At 37.8% G+C, this 14,749-nt stretch overlaps 1 protein-coding gene across 1 annotated transcript; it reads right to left on the bottom strand.

Annotated features, from left to right (window-relative positions):
- Positions 1-1,595: 1,595 nt before the first annotated feature.
- LOC129748810 (uncharacterized) lies at positions 1,596-13,933 on the bottom strand. Its single transcript, XM_055743566.1, has 2 exons — positions 13,614-13,933; positions 1,596-2,249 (listed from the first exon to the last, which is right to left on the bottom strand). Exons 1-2 carry the CDS (start codon positions 13,730-13,732, stop codon positions 1,898-1,900), a joined length of 471 nt encoding a protein of 156 aa, XP_055599541.1. The 5' UTR covers positions 13,733-13,933; the 3' UTR covers positions 1,596-1,897.
- Between the last annotated feature and the right edge of the window lie 816 nt (positions 13,934-14,749).

Below are 14,749 nucleotides of genomic sequence, written 5' to 3' on the forward strand. Positions count from 1 at the left end.
AGGTCATTTTTTTATTTTTTGTAACTATTCTATTTGGAAAGCTGATAAAATTTCAATGCATTTTGATGTGCTATTTTATAATTTCCGTTGAGAAACAACAGAGTTATGTAGCTTTGAAAAATGGTTATTTTTTATTTACAAAAAAATCTAACCGAAGCTAACTCAAAAAATAAAAATGTTAGAAATCTGAAAAAATACATGTGTTTTTAAGTAGCAAAAATGAACCAAATTTTTAATTTTGGGGAAAATCTGAAGACCCCCGGCGCAAATTGTCAGATAATAAAAAAAAATCCCCATATATTAAAGGGTGATACGGTCAAAATTTGGTCAATCTCAACTTGACGTATTTTTTTCAATTTCGCATTTAAAAAACCTGAACACCCCTCATTTTGAAGGTGTGTGGGTTGAAGTAGAATGTTGCTCTTATTTTGATTTTGGAATTCACTCTTCAGTTGTCAAAATGCCGTCCAAGGAAGAAGAGCAGCGTATCAAAATTTTGCTCGCGCATCGCGAAAATCCGAGCTACTCGCACGCAAAGCTGGCAAAATCGCTAAAAGTTGCCGAATCAACCGTTACAAATGTAATTAAAGTGTTTGGGGAACGTTTGTCGACAGCCAGGAAGTCTGGATCGGGAGGAAATCGAAAACCGGAAGCCGCTGAGACGACAAAGAGAGTTGCCGGTAGTTTCAAGCGAAACCCTAACCTCTCTCTCCTAGATGCCGCAAATAAGTTGGGTGTATCGTCTACAACCGTGCATCGAGCCAAAAAACGAGCCGGATTATCGACTTATAAGAAGGTAGTGACTCCAAGTCGCGATGATAAACAAAATACGACGGCCAAAGCGCGATTCCGGAGGCTGTACACGACGATGCTGACGAAGTTTGACTGCGTGGTAATGGACGACGAAACCTACGTCAAAGCCGACTACAATCAGCTTCCGGGACAGGAGTTTTATACGGCAAAAGGAAGAGAAAGTTAGCAGACATTTTCAAGCACATGAAACTGTCAAAGTTCGCGAAGAATTATCTGGTTTGGCAAGCCATCTGTACCTGTGGCTTGAAAAGCAGCATTTTCATAGCTTCCGGGACTGTCAACTAAGAAGTTTACGTGAAAGAGTGTTTGAATAAACGTCTGCTGCCTTTCCTGAGAAAACACGGTTGTTCCGTACTGTTTTGGCCGGATTTTGCATCTTGCCTAAAAAGGCCATGGAGGCAAGATGCATTGCCTAACAATGCGAGCTGAATTTCGAAACTTGTTTCAATTCTCAAAATAACTTTATTCTCAATCCTTACAATTAAATGGTTTATTATATAAACGTCACGCTCCTCATGGCCAAGATGTCTTACGAAAATCCTTTCTACTATTACATCAGGTTTGTATGCCGCTTGAAAGCTTTTGCTTTTTTCATCGCGTTGCAATGCATCGTTTGCGTTTTTCTTCCGTCAGCCGAAGCGTACAACGATAATCCTACTCGCTCATGCATAGATTGATATTATTTTACTACTCTGTTTATACTACGGCTCGACAAACGTTTTTAAGAGTGCTTCAAACTGGAAATTTCGAACGCTTTTCCATGCTTATAGAACGTGTTCGTCGTGTTTATCATGCTGATCGATCGTCTATTTTTTTTAATCAGATTGTCACATTGAAGTAAAGATATTTTAAATATATGTCACTTAATCGATGAGCTGCAGAAGAAGTCGAACTGGCTTTCAGAGTTTCTTGTTATTTGTTCCATTTCATGCCTAAATATATACGATATCACAAGGCCCACGGCAAGTTTAAAAGATAATCAATCACTACAGTCAGGGTTTTCGAAATTGTCAAACTATTCTACATTAATAGAGGTTAAGTATGATCACAGCCTTGCACCAGCACCCGTGCAGTTGTCCAGAGTTTAGGCAGGATGTTCGAGAACACCGAAAATCACTCTGGTTGTGCCATCGGTCGGTTGTTTCGTTGTGTCCGTTGATATTGTTGCTGCAGTTGTTGTTTTCAAATCAAAGGGCAGGATTGTTGTGGCTAGAACATCTGTTCCATTGTCAGCAGCCACCGATGACGAGCTGCTCTTGTTCATGGCCGCATCGCAAAAACCGTTCTCTAGTGCGGTGAACGCCATGAAGCAGGAAATGAACAGGGCACTCAGGCACACAACCCAGTAGATTGACATGCAAACGTAGCGGATCCGGATCCAGCAGGGGTCGTTGATGAACTTGTTCAGTTCCTCTTTGGTAAGGGCGTATGAGTCACTGGAAGTATTGCAAAAAAAAAAAAATGAAAAATATGTAGACTTATTGCATTTAATTGCTTTTTTCTTCTTATAACAAATCGGTGTGTTTTATGAAATTATGTGTTCATGATTTCGTAAAAAACATATATCCACGGATTTCATAGAAAAATTAGCTCAGAACGACTACCATCTTTTTTGTTATCGTTGCGTTATGCAAGCATAGTTAGCGGCTTTGGCGTAGTGGATAGAGTCAATGGAAAGAAATCGCTTCCTATTCAAGTCACTTCAGGAGTTCCGCAAGGATCTCAATAAGGACCCCTACTTTTCATACTATATGTAAATGACATTTCCTTTATTCTCAAAAATCTCAAAATGCTCATTTATGCCGACGACATGAAGCTCTATTTGGAAATAAGAAATGAAGAAGACATCAGCATATTCCAGAATGAAATTCACATTTTCTACCTGTGGTGCAAAAAAAGCCTTCTGAAGCTCAATGTAAAAAAATGCAGCTTAATATCATTTAGCAGAAAAAGAACAACACCAAACATAACAATTACATTAGGAGATCAGAATGTAGAAAAATGTGAATGAGTCAGGGATTTGGGAATTATCTTAGACTCCAAACTTACTTTCACAGACCATTACAATACTATCATCCATAGGGCAAATAACATGCTGGGCTTTTTTAAGCGCTTTGGCTTTAATTTTCAAGACCCATACACAAAGTCAAGTCATCTACGCCCATGTTCATGTGATCGAATCCCGGTTTTGACATACATAACACCTACAGAAGAGGTTGCACAATTTCAATACCGGATGGAGCCAACTCTACGCCGGAAATGTTTTAAAACGTGCATTGCATCAAAGACGATAAAATTTCCTCCAGACATATGCAATGCGATTGCGCTGGAAGGACAATGCCACCGGTCACAAAGCTGGTTAATGACGATTTGCCCCAGGATTTTGAGCTATTTTTTCAACAATCCAAGGATGTCATGATTTGAAGAGAGTCTTATTATTGGGTGCAGTAGTGACTTGATTACATTTTCTTTGTTCTTATGTCATCTTGTTTGGACAATTTAATAACTCGCCGTATTTTCAAATTTCTGAAAGCAAAGAAATGTGATTTTTTTTAAATCTAAAGGAGGAACCTTAAACCTTTGTCAAAACCAAGCAAAATCGATAAATAAAAGATCCATTGACTGTTTTAAGGCCATATTGTTTTTGATTTAACAGTCCATAAGTCTTAGAGAAAGAGGATTCTCAAAGTTTTCTTACAACCCTCTAATCCATATCATAAATGCCAATTTTTGTTCATACATAATCAACCTTTTAAGTCTTTTTTACTAGGATATGTATCTTTTTGAACTCAAGAGATCAATTGAACCCATAGGTAAAATCAACGATTATCATTGCTCAGAAAATTTGATATTATGAAGTTCATATCATTCTCCAAGAACTGAAATGTTGAAATAAATACTTTTATTATAATATTTTTTATTTTGGAAACATTACAAAATGTCACATTTTGATTAATTTTTCAACAATAGTTCAAAAACTCCAAAAAAATTTTTAAACATTTTTAATGAAACAGTATTCTTGTTTTGCTCCAATTGGCACTTTTTTTTTCTAGAAAATTAGATTTTTGTTAAAAAAAATTACAGTTACGAGATATGGCTGAGGGTTCAAGTCTCCTCATTCTCTGCTACTGGAAATGTCGTTCCATTTACAGTAAACCAAAACAAAAACGAAAAAAAATATTCGCGACCCATGATGGGGAAGAATGTGACAAATATTGCGCAATTTCTTCGTTCTTATCAATTCATTGTGACGTCAGTCGATCCGCTCGGGTGAGACGAAAAAAGTACCAGAATAAACGTCTCGCGCAGCATCAAAATTAAACTTTACAGGCTACAACTGAATGTTCGCTTCAAGTAGCCTATCATTAACGTAAAGGTTTGAATCAAATTGAAATATGCGCTCAAAGTTGGAGATAAATATTTGGAATGAAAACTCAACTCATCGAAAGTTTGAAATCGATCGTTTTCTGACACGTGACTGAGTTACTTGATAAGCTTTGTGGATGTGGCTGTCAATAAAAAACAACTTTATTATTTCTACTGTACGTCCGTCTATATGTTCTCATCGATGGCTGGTGTGGATCAGATTAATATAGTAAAGTAGTCCCATTGATAAACGGTGGATCGCTCTTCCCCCATCGACCAGCACATAAGGTCACTTGGGTATCCCGAGATGGCCGAACAGAAAATCAAATTGACCACATCTGCATCAGCCGAAAATGGAGAAGGAGCCTTCTTGATGTCCGCAACAAGCGAAGCGCAGACATTGCATCTGACCATCACCTCGTCCTTGGCGAGATACGACTGAGAGTTGCACGTGTCCAACGGCGCGAGGAGAAAGTCGGGTGTCGATACGACGTCCGCCGGTTGGAGAATCCAGAGGTGAAAAGGGCATACGTTGAACAGCTAGAATCCCGAGCCTCGGAGCTGCCGACAGACGGAACAGTCGAAGAACAGTGGTGTGGAATCAAGAATGCCTTTATCACGACGAGCCATGGTACTCTCGGTAAAGTTTGTGGAAGAAGGAGTGAATGGATGTCGGATGAAACTTGGAGGATGGTCGATGATCGGAGAAAGGCGAAAGTCGGAATTGAGCAGGCATGTACCGGGTCAGCCAAAGCAGCCGCCCGCTTACGATATGCGGAGCTGGAAAAGGCAGTTAAACGAGCTTGTAGACGAGACAAGAGAGCCTGGACAAACTCCCTAGCCGAAGAGGGAGAAAGAGCCGCCGCCAATGGAGATATCCGATTACTTTATGACATTTCTCGCCGCCTCAGTGGTGCAAGGACTAATGCAAGAATGCCGCTAAAAGACCGAGCAGGTCAGTTATTGACCGATCGAACAGATCAGCTCAAACGATGGACTGAGCACTTCGAACAACTCTTCCGAGTCACGAATAGCGATGGCCAACAGAATCTGCAGCTCGAAGCGCCAACAGTAAGTCGCATAAATGGCGTCAACTCGGAAGCGCCTTCGCTGGCTGAAATAAAAGCGGCAATCAAAAACATGAAATCCAACAAAGCACCTGGGATCGATTGCATCCCTGCTGAAATGCTGAAAGCCGACCCTGCTCTATCAGCACAAATGTTGCACCGTCTTTTCGCTGACATCTGGGATACTGCAACATTCCCGGCCGACTGGATGCAGGGTATCCTCGTAAAGGTCCCGAAGAAAGGAGACCTGACAGAGTGCGGTAACTGGCGAGGCATAACGTTGATCTGTACAACCCTCAAAGTACTCTGCAAAGTGATTCTGAACAGGATCCAGGAGAAAATAGACGCTACACTCCGACGGCAACAAGCTGGATTCCGATCTCGACGATCATGTGTGGACCACATCACAACGCTACGAATCATACTGGAACAAATCAACGAATTCCAGGAATCTCTTCTGCTGGTGTTCGTTGATTTCGAAAAAGCATTCGACCGACTTAACCATGAAAACATCTGGGCGGCTCTAAGGCGACGAGGGGTCCCAGAGAAACTAGTCCATCTCATCGAAGCACAGTATGAGGCATTTTCGTGCAAGGTCTTGCACGACGGTGTCTTGTCCGAACCAATCCCGGTAACTGCTGGAGTGAGACAAGGATGTATTCTATCACCGCTACTTTTTCTAATCGTAATGGATGAGATTCTGATTGGATCGATTGACTGTGCACCGAACCGAGGATTGCCGTGGAATCCTTCAACAATGGAGCAACTGAACGACCTTGACCTGGCTGACGATATTGTTTTGCTCGCTCAAACACAACCAGATATGCAGAGCAAACTCGACGACCTCACCGAAAGTTCCAAGGCAGCAGGTCTCAAAGTCAATGTCGGAAAGACCAAGTCGATGGAGATCAACACAGGAAATCCCTCCAGTTTCATGGTAGCTGGGCAACAAGTTGAGAAAGTGGAGTGCTTCCAGTATCTTGGTAGCCAGATTACGCCTGATGGTGGTACCAGAAAAGACATCGAAACACGGATCAGAAAGGCCCGATTTGCGTTTGCGAGTCTCCGAAACATCTGGCGGTCACGCCAGATCTCTCTACGAACAAAAATCCGAATCTTCAACTCAAACGTCAAATCCGTATTGCTGTACGGGTGCGAAACTTGGTGCACATATGCGGTAACGACGCGAAAACTGCAAGTATTTGTAAATCGCTGCCTGCGGAATATCATCCGCGCTTGGTGGCCTGGCAACTGGATCTCGAATGAGGAACTACATCGCCGGTGTCATCAAAAGGCGCTAGAAATCGAGATTCGGGAACGTAAGTGGAGATGGATTGGGCACACGCTGCGAAGAGATGAAAACGAGATTTGCAGAGAGGCGCTAGATTGGAATCCAGAAGGTCATCGAAGAAGAGGCAGACCCAGAAATTCGTGGCGGCGAAGCCTAGCCGCTGAAATCCGAACTGTCGACGAGAATCTTGACTGGGACCAGGTGAAGACGCTGGCTCCGGATCGTCAACAGTGGAGGTCTTTTACCACGGCCCTATGCACCGGAGGATCGGCGCGGGATCATTAAGTAAGTAAAAATTGATAAACGATATCTTGCATCTGGCACGTGCAGCAAAAGCTCAGTCAGAGTAAGGTGGTAAGGGTCGGAAAAGACTTTGTATTCAGTTTACGAAATGAAATGTTGATTCAATTCATGAAAAATAAAATAAAATTCGTTATGATTCCAAGAATTTTGCAACTTGCAATAAACGATGTAGTAAGTAAATGTAAATTAAGTAATTTAAGCTCAGAACATAAATGATAATAAATTTTTGAAGTTGGGAAGATAAAATCAAATTGAAATTCAGAATTCAAATACCGACCTCGTTAATTACTATCGAAGTAATGTTATTTAGATAAGAACCTTTCAAGATTTTACAAATTACAGGAGGGTAGAAATTAGAAGAGAAGAATTTTATTTTTTAAATCATTTATGTCACAATTTGTTCATCATGGATCAACTATTTTCCAGTAGTGTAGTCAGATAGAGGTGATCGATTACAGATTTAAAATTTAGATTCAGAATTCAGATTCGAATTTTAAAGAACCAATAAAAAAATCAGCACTTCAAAAATAGTAAAAGTCCTGGAAAATCATGACACTTGGAACCTCTTGTTGTGTGGTAAAGAGTCAAACCAATTTTTATCTCCATAACCACTCACTGAGGTGTATGATTCAAACACTTGGGCGCTCTTGGCTAGAATTCTCTTTCTCTCACAGAGATGCGAGAGCTCTCCTCACACTACCTGAGAAGCAATTGCTCCGGCCCCCGAGGAGAAAAAAGTTTTAACATAGCTTTAATCATTCTACTTCAGTTTCTACAAATCTATTAAAATAAATTAAAATTAGAAAATCTGAATGAAAATTTGAAATATAACAACTAAAGGAGCCCCCGTGAAATAATATCTAGAATAGTTTTTCTCTTACATGAGTGAAGAGGGCTCCCTAGAGGTAGGCAGTGAAGGAGTTCTCCCGAATTTTCCGAGCTGGGGCCTGGGAATATCAAAATCTTAGTTATTTGTTTTTGATTATTTTTAATTTTTCATCCTTTTGTAATTTTTGAGTACTTAATAATTTTTTTTAAAAACTTTTGTTTTTGTTGTTGTATTTAATCACCATTTCTAAACGTAAATACGTATTTTTGTGTGTTTGTCTAAATTAGATTGGTCCTGTTATAGAGAAAACTAAAAGGTAATGTCGCTTCTAAAAACCGTTCGATTTTGGCACATGTGCCAAAATCGGATGTTGCCAAAATCGAATGTTGCCAAAATCGAATGTTGCCAAAAACGAACGGGGTCTGTAATGAGTTTCAAAATTTTCAACTCAAAATCTGGACAAAAAATAATGTAAACCGAATTCAAAAGAAAAAATCGAAAAAAAACTAAGAAAAATATGGGGCAAAAAACCTCAATTTCTAGATATTCTGTATAGAACAGGTTAAATATAGAAAAACATCTCCTCATTTTTATTGCATACAAACGTCTTGCACAATAATAATGTTAATTATTACGTTAACTTTCCAAGTAAAGGTTACTGCACTAAAATAGCAGCTAATTTCGTCAAAACTGTAAAGATTGACGAAATTAGCTGCTTATTGTTAAGACTTTTAACTTAGAAGAGAACAGAGAAGCTTTATGATAAACATTTTAGAATTTTACCCGAGCAGTATGCAGGTTAATACCGGGTATTAAATATTAAAACTTTTCATTTTTCAATCAATATTATTGAAATTTCCGTTGATTTATATATTCTAAAATCTTAAAAAAACTGTAGTTGCTTAAATAGGACCAATCGACAGTATAAAGTTTCTTTATTGAATTTCCAAACCAATTTCTGTCAAAGACTTAAAATTCGTATTGAAACATTTTCAACTGATTTAACCGAAATTTTATCATCTAATGTAGTAAATATTGATATTCAATTCATTGAGATTTTCAAGTCTTGTGTTGTTTCTTCAGTTACTAAAGTTCAATTTCATTTTTTTTTAAATTTTCAGAACTCAGGATTTTTGTTTAAGGTACTCAACTCATGTCACTGTTGTATGTGCATCTCTAAGGAATTTGAATTTCAATATTTTGTTTTTGTTTATTTTTTTGAATATCGTATTCTATGTTTCAAATTTTCATGATACTTCTCAACTGTCATTAGTTAATATTTCTCGATGAAGCACAAACCAGACGGTCGTTGATTAAATGAAAGTCATTGAAAATTATTTAGAGAATTTTAGTTGATGATAAGGGTATTTAAAAAAGAGAATTAAATTTTGCTTTTGCAACTAAAATTAGAGCTTCCATTTTTGAGAAATTTCTAAACTCTTCCGCAATGTTTGCACGTGATTAATAAACGATTTTTAATTGAAAATACCAATAATTATCTTCTACGCAGTCAAAAAGGCTATTCGAAGACAGTATACTGAACTAATCTCCAGTTCTTTTACCCGTTTGAAATGTTTTGTATTTTCTGGGATAGCATTTGAAAAAAGTCGAATCATAGGGACACCCCGAGAAAAATTGCCCCAGAACTCCCGATGGCTTAATTCAGCCCTGTCAAGATCAGAATTTTAAATATGAACCAAGTAGTGCAATTTATTTCAGAGCCCTCAATCATGGACTTATCATTCAAATTGTGATCTTTTGGGTATAAATGCTGATTTTAAAATTTTGCATCGCCATTTCAAAGCATTGTCATGTTAAAATTCTGCACAATTTGTTTCAACAAGTGAGAAAATTTTGCAAAACTGTTTGAGAATGCTGAACTTGGGATTAGTTTTCGAGGGTTTCACATCAGTTTTTAGTCAAGTATACTCTTAAATAACCTTACTCGATCATAAAAATTTGATAAAAAATTAAGAAAAACAAGATGTTTTTTTCTGAACTTACATGGGGAGAAGTTTAACCCTCTAGCCCCCGCCCCTTTTAATTAGGCCATGTCTGCATATGTATTTTTCCAAATGTTTGAATTTTAACAAAATCAGATTATAAATGCTTTATAGGACTCTAAATATCAATGCGAGTAGCACTGGTTGCACTATCGTAGAATCTTCGGGATTCTAGTCAGAATTTGCCGATGAAGCAACTTCATCAATGTGTATGCTCAAAATTGAAAAAAAATCAGTCCAAAAGTGTGAATTTTGTGAACGTAATAGTCTGTTATCTTTGTTCCAGCTGCAAAAAGATAAGTGATTTCATCTGTCGAGATTTATCTGTAGAGGAGATGAAAAACACGAGAGCGTTAAAATCCCAGAGAAAATTCACGGAAAAAAAATTGCGTTGCTGTTCCAATGACGTTGTCATGATAATTTTGCCATTTCTGCGTTATAGTATTTTCAACTACGCAAATCATATTATCAATTTTGTAAAAGTGCACATGAAACATTATTGAAATGAACCTGGTAATTTTCGATAACTGCCAATGTTTGTTGTCGAAAATACTATGGTCATGATGATTTCATCATAATTTCTACTAGGTACAACTAGCGTCCGCATAGTAATTTAGACACAGTGGCACCAATTCATATCAACAAAATATCACGCACATGGTACTTTTGAGAACCAAACATATTTGACTCAAAAACATCAGTGCGTATGATAATTTTACTATTTTACTAATTCGGGATCATTAATCATCAAACCCGTGAGTAAACAAACAAATTTTGAGCTGCCTTCAAGTTTCATAGCTTTGAAAATCTTTCCAGGGCATCAGTAGAACCCACTTACATTGACCGACGTGTGTCGGAAGTGTTAATTTTAATGTTTTAAATAAAATCATAATGTATGCATGCAATTAAATAAACAAACATGCATAGTAATTTTACTATTCAAATCAAGCTCCTCGTGCATACTAATCTTTGTCATAACACATACTAGTTTCATCATGAAACATATCAATATTACTAGGCACGAAGTAAAACAATGCATTATTTTATTGACAATTTTGCTAAAACGCAGTCGAATTTACTATGCGCAGCCAAATTGAGCACATGGTAAAATAGCTAATGCGTAAGGTATTATAAACAACAAAACATATTTGACTCAAAAATATGGTTGCCTGTTGTTCATTTAAACCACGGATTTTGTAGTTTTACTATGCTTTTTTTATTGTGTTTAGAGATTTAAGGACTGTATTCGAAAAAAATGCAAGGCTTTTATTTGTGGATTACTTTTGAACGGATGGATGAAATTGATGGAATTTTCAGTGGTACTACCCAGTAATGTAATGTTTATATGTGCAAAATTTTGTGGCGATCTGTCAAGTAGTTTTTGAGATATATTTAAGATAGAATAAATTCAGTGATCGAGATTTTTGTGCAGGGTCGTGAAAAATCTTGGAAAGTCCCATTGAGAGACCCCAAATCACCTTGGAATCAACTATGCGACCAAAATTCATGTGATGAATCCTTTTAGAAGTCCTACACACAAAACTTTCGGGGCTCCACTTAGCAAAATTTCGCTGTTACTTTCCGTTAGCAAAAATATTTTTTTACTGTTCAGTTAGCAAAAAGCTACATTTACTTGATTTAGTAATAAAAAAGGTCATTTTACTAGATTTTAGTAAAACGAAGGTTTTTCAGCCGCTTTGTTCACAGACAGCAGCCGCCGCGCCAGTTGGGAGAAAAATAAAAAGCTGTCGCGATTAAGTGCGGTTCCGGATGTTCGTTGGTGGTGTTTCTAGTGGTGGCCTACTCCGCGAGTAAATGATATCTGAATCGACACCGGATGCTTACAGGTAAGGTCCGATCTTAAAATGTTTAGATTGTCCAATTTTTAAATTTCAAATTTGTGTGTTTGTTTTTTTTCTACCAGGTTAAAACTGCAACACGAAACCCGCAACACTCCGGCAATAAAGAAGGACCACAACTGGAAACAAGCTGCATCCGGCAAACACCTCGGTGCTTTCTTTAATGAAGATGGCATGGGATTTCGCTAGCCAGTAGGTGCGTTCCCAGGATCGGAATTTCCGTTTTACAAAAAGTGTGATTTTTTTTTAATGTTAAAAATAAATTATAAGTGAATGAAATTTGTGTATTCTACTCAATAATCAAACATTCCCCTGATTCTCCAGAGAAAAAATAACAGATCATGAAATTACGGTTCCGGACAATCTTTTTCTCCGGTTTTTGCTAAAAATATAAGTAAAACAGCGGCGGCTAACTTTTTTTCTCGTTTGCTAAAATTTTAGTTAAAAAATATTGCTAAATTTATTGCTAAGTTTCTAGCTGGTCAAATTTGAGCAAAATTTTGCTAAATTCCGGCCTCGAAAATTTTGTGTGTAGAGGATCTAACAGGAAAAAAGGATCGTCAATTCCATGAAGGTATGGGAAGTGAGGAATTTAACAAAGCGCCATCTGAGCCTTTCAATTGGAGATGTGGTAAAGCAGGTAAATTTTTCTGTCTGATTCGTCCAACAAACAAAAAACAGACCAAAAATCGTGTCCTTATGATAATATAGTTGTCCGCCGATAAAATAAACAAAATACGGTGGTTAAATCGTGCGCAAAATGGTAGACCCGTTAAAGAGGTAAAGTTTTGAAAAAAATCGTGAAGGAAATCGATACAAACCTAGTAGCGGGCATCTGGGAGAGTCTCCTGTCAAAAAAAGTTTCATTGAAAAGCCCAGCATGAATATTTCTGAGAAGATCGAGAAAGAAAATTGATAAGAAAATTATATCTGGTACTAAATTTAGCCGACAATCTGTGGAAGATGCAAATCGATAAGTGGTACATAACGATTGACACAATTTGCGGCCAAAAATACCAAAAATGCCTACAAAGGCGACCGTTTTCCTCCCATGGCACTTCCAAAGGTTTTTCAAACATAATACTCCGTTTTGGTTGGATCTGGAATCGTGCCAGTAAGCCAAAACTGCAATGGAGTGATAAAAATTTAATGAAGTTGTTTTTTATGCAGAAGGTGGACTATCTGCTAAACTTGTCATAACTTCAATAAAAAAGAAAATGTTGAATTATTTTGAATATCAAGCCCCAAGAAATAAAGAATATCAACAAAAATAGGCTTGATTTGGATAAACGGTAGTTCGTAGTGTTCAATATAGAAGACGAAAAGGTTGCCAAAACGTTTTAGTCAACAAACTTATTCATTAGCCGCTATCTTAAAAACTACTAGACAAATCACCACCAAATTTTGCACATGTAAACATTAAGAGGTATTATCATTAAAAATTTCATCAATTTTCATCCATCCGCTCAAAAGTTATCCACAAATGAAAGTGTTGCATTTTTTTCGAATACAGTCCTTATGAGTTTTGGGATTGAAGTGAAACATGTGTTGTAATATGAAATTTGTTACACTTGATTTGGTTTCCTGATTTGGTAGCTGTTGCTGTCAATCTAAATCATCTTTTAATATACAAATCTCATTCGTTAAATTGACGAAATTTAGTAAATTTAATTTATCAGATTCGTTACAGGTTGATAGTTTATTGTGTTGTTTTTTTTTCTTGAAAAACAGGAGAACAATGTCATCAATCCAATTTGGTGAAAAAAGTACCGCTCTCGAAACAGCATTTCTGATCAAAACAAAAGTTGCACTGACTAAGAACAGATTGTAAAAAGGAACCCGACAAAAAATTGCAGCACGTAACTTTGATTTATTGTGTTTGATGATGTATAAATGTGATTTGAGGTAACCTTTAGAATAGATAACGATAATTGCGTAGGGTATCTCATGCTACCCGATCAATGACCCTTCGGAATGATAAAAATGTCCTTTTGGGCCGAAAAGTAGGTACTGGACACTAGTTACTAATGACACTAATATACCCCTCACACCCGTCCCCTGAAATAATCGATAATCACTCACTATTGCTCTGTCAGACTCGGATCGGGATTATTGTTGAAGTCCTCCGGGGCCTGAATCGGTATGATGTAAGACTTTTGGTATTCCTGGGGCAGCAGCGGCGTCTTTTCGCTAACGGTCATTTTGATGTTTAAGTCAACTGTAGACACGGCGATTTCACTAAATCCTCTCTGGAGGGCGGGATTATTCGATCCACTTGTCCGCGGTACGCGAATTCACCGTATCGAAATGAAATTATATGGATTTAATTGTAATTAATATAAACCGATCGCACTAGATTACTCCTTGCCGGATGATCCACTTGTGATTGAGATAAGACTCCACGGCTGACAGTTTTATACCCGGCTTTTGGAGGCTGAGCGCAATCTACGTACGCGTTCGAGCGCCTTCGGATGGATGAGAGGATTCTCAGCTGAGTAAAGATTCCGCCAAGGGAATTACAGAGACTGCTGAGCAATTCTGGACTCAGCTTGGGGGGAACGTTTCAAATAGTCTGCTGACAAGCTGATTGAACATCTTGCGTCCTAGCCTTATCTCTGGAAGGGTAACAAATAATTTGCCTATCGCACTCCATGCGACTTGGTTTTTTACGGTCCGCTACTGAGATATTGAATAGTGAAAGCCTTAGAAAAAAATGAGGCCTTAAAATTTTTCGAAAATACCTATATGGAAAATGACACAACACAACCACTTAAAAGTGTAGTACCCCTTTGACTTCATGGGCCTCAAATGTAATGTTGTTCAAGTACCTAATGCATTTTCGGTCACTGGAAGAAAGAAAGTTCAACATACATAAACCAAACATAAATAATGGCAATGATTCAACAATTATCAATATTTCGGAATCCAAGGGTTTTTCCCTTCCAATCAATCTCTCAAAAAGCCGCCGCCAGGCTAGAAGATCGATGACGTTTCCAACTAGCGACGACGCGACGTGAACTTGAGGTGATTCAACGACGCATAGCGCAACGTAGGGAGCCTACTGATAAGGAATGGAAACCGCATTTATTTACTATCGATAGCAGTTGTAAACAATTTGTTTGCGATCGAATTGCTTTTATTGATCTGATTTAATTCGCTTATTCCTATGTAGGCTTTTGTACCAATAATGAACAGCAAAGATTGGGAATTTTCCGGCA

Source organism: Uranotaenia lowii, chromosome 2, assembly GCF_029784155.1.
Source record: "Uranotaenia lowii strain MFRU-FL chromosome 2, ASM2978415v1, whole genome shotgun sequence".
Classification (NCBI taxonomy): domain Eukaryota; kingdom Metazoa; phylum Arthropoda; class Insecta; order Diptera; family Culicidae; genus Uranotaenia; species Uranotaenia lowii.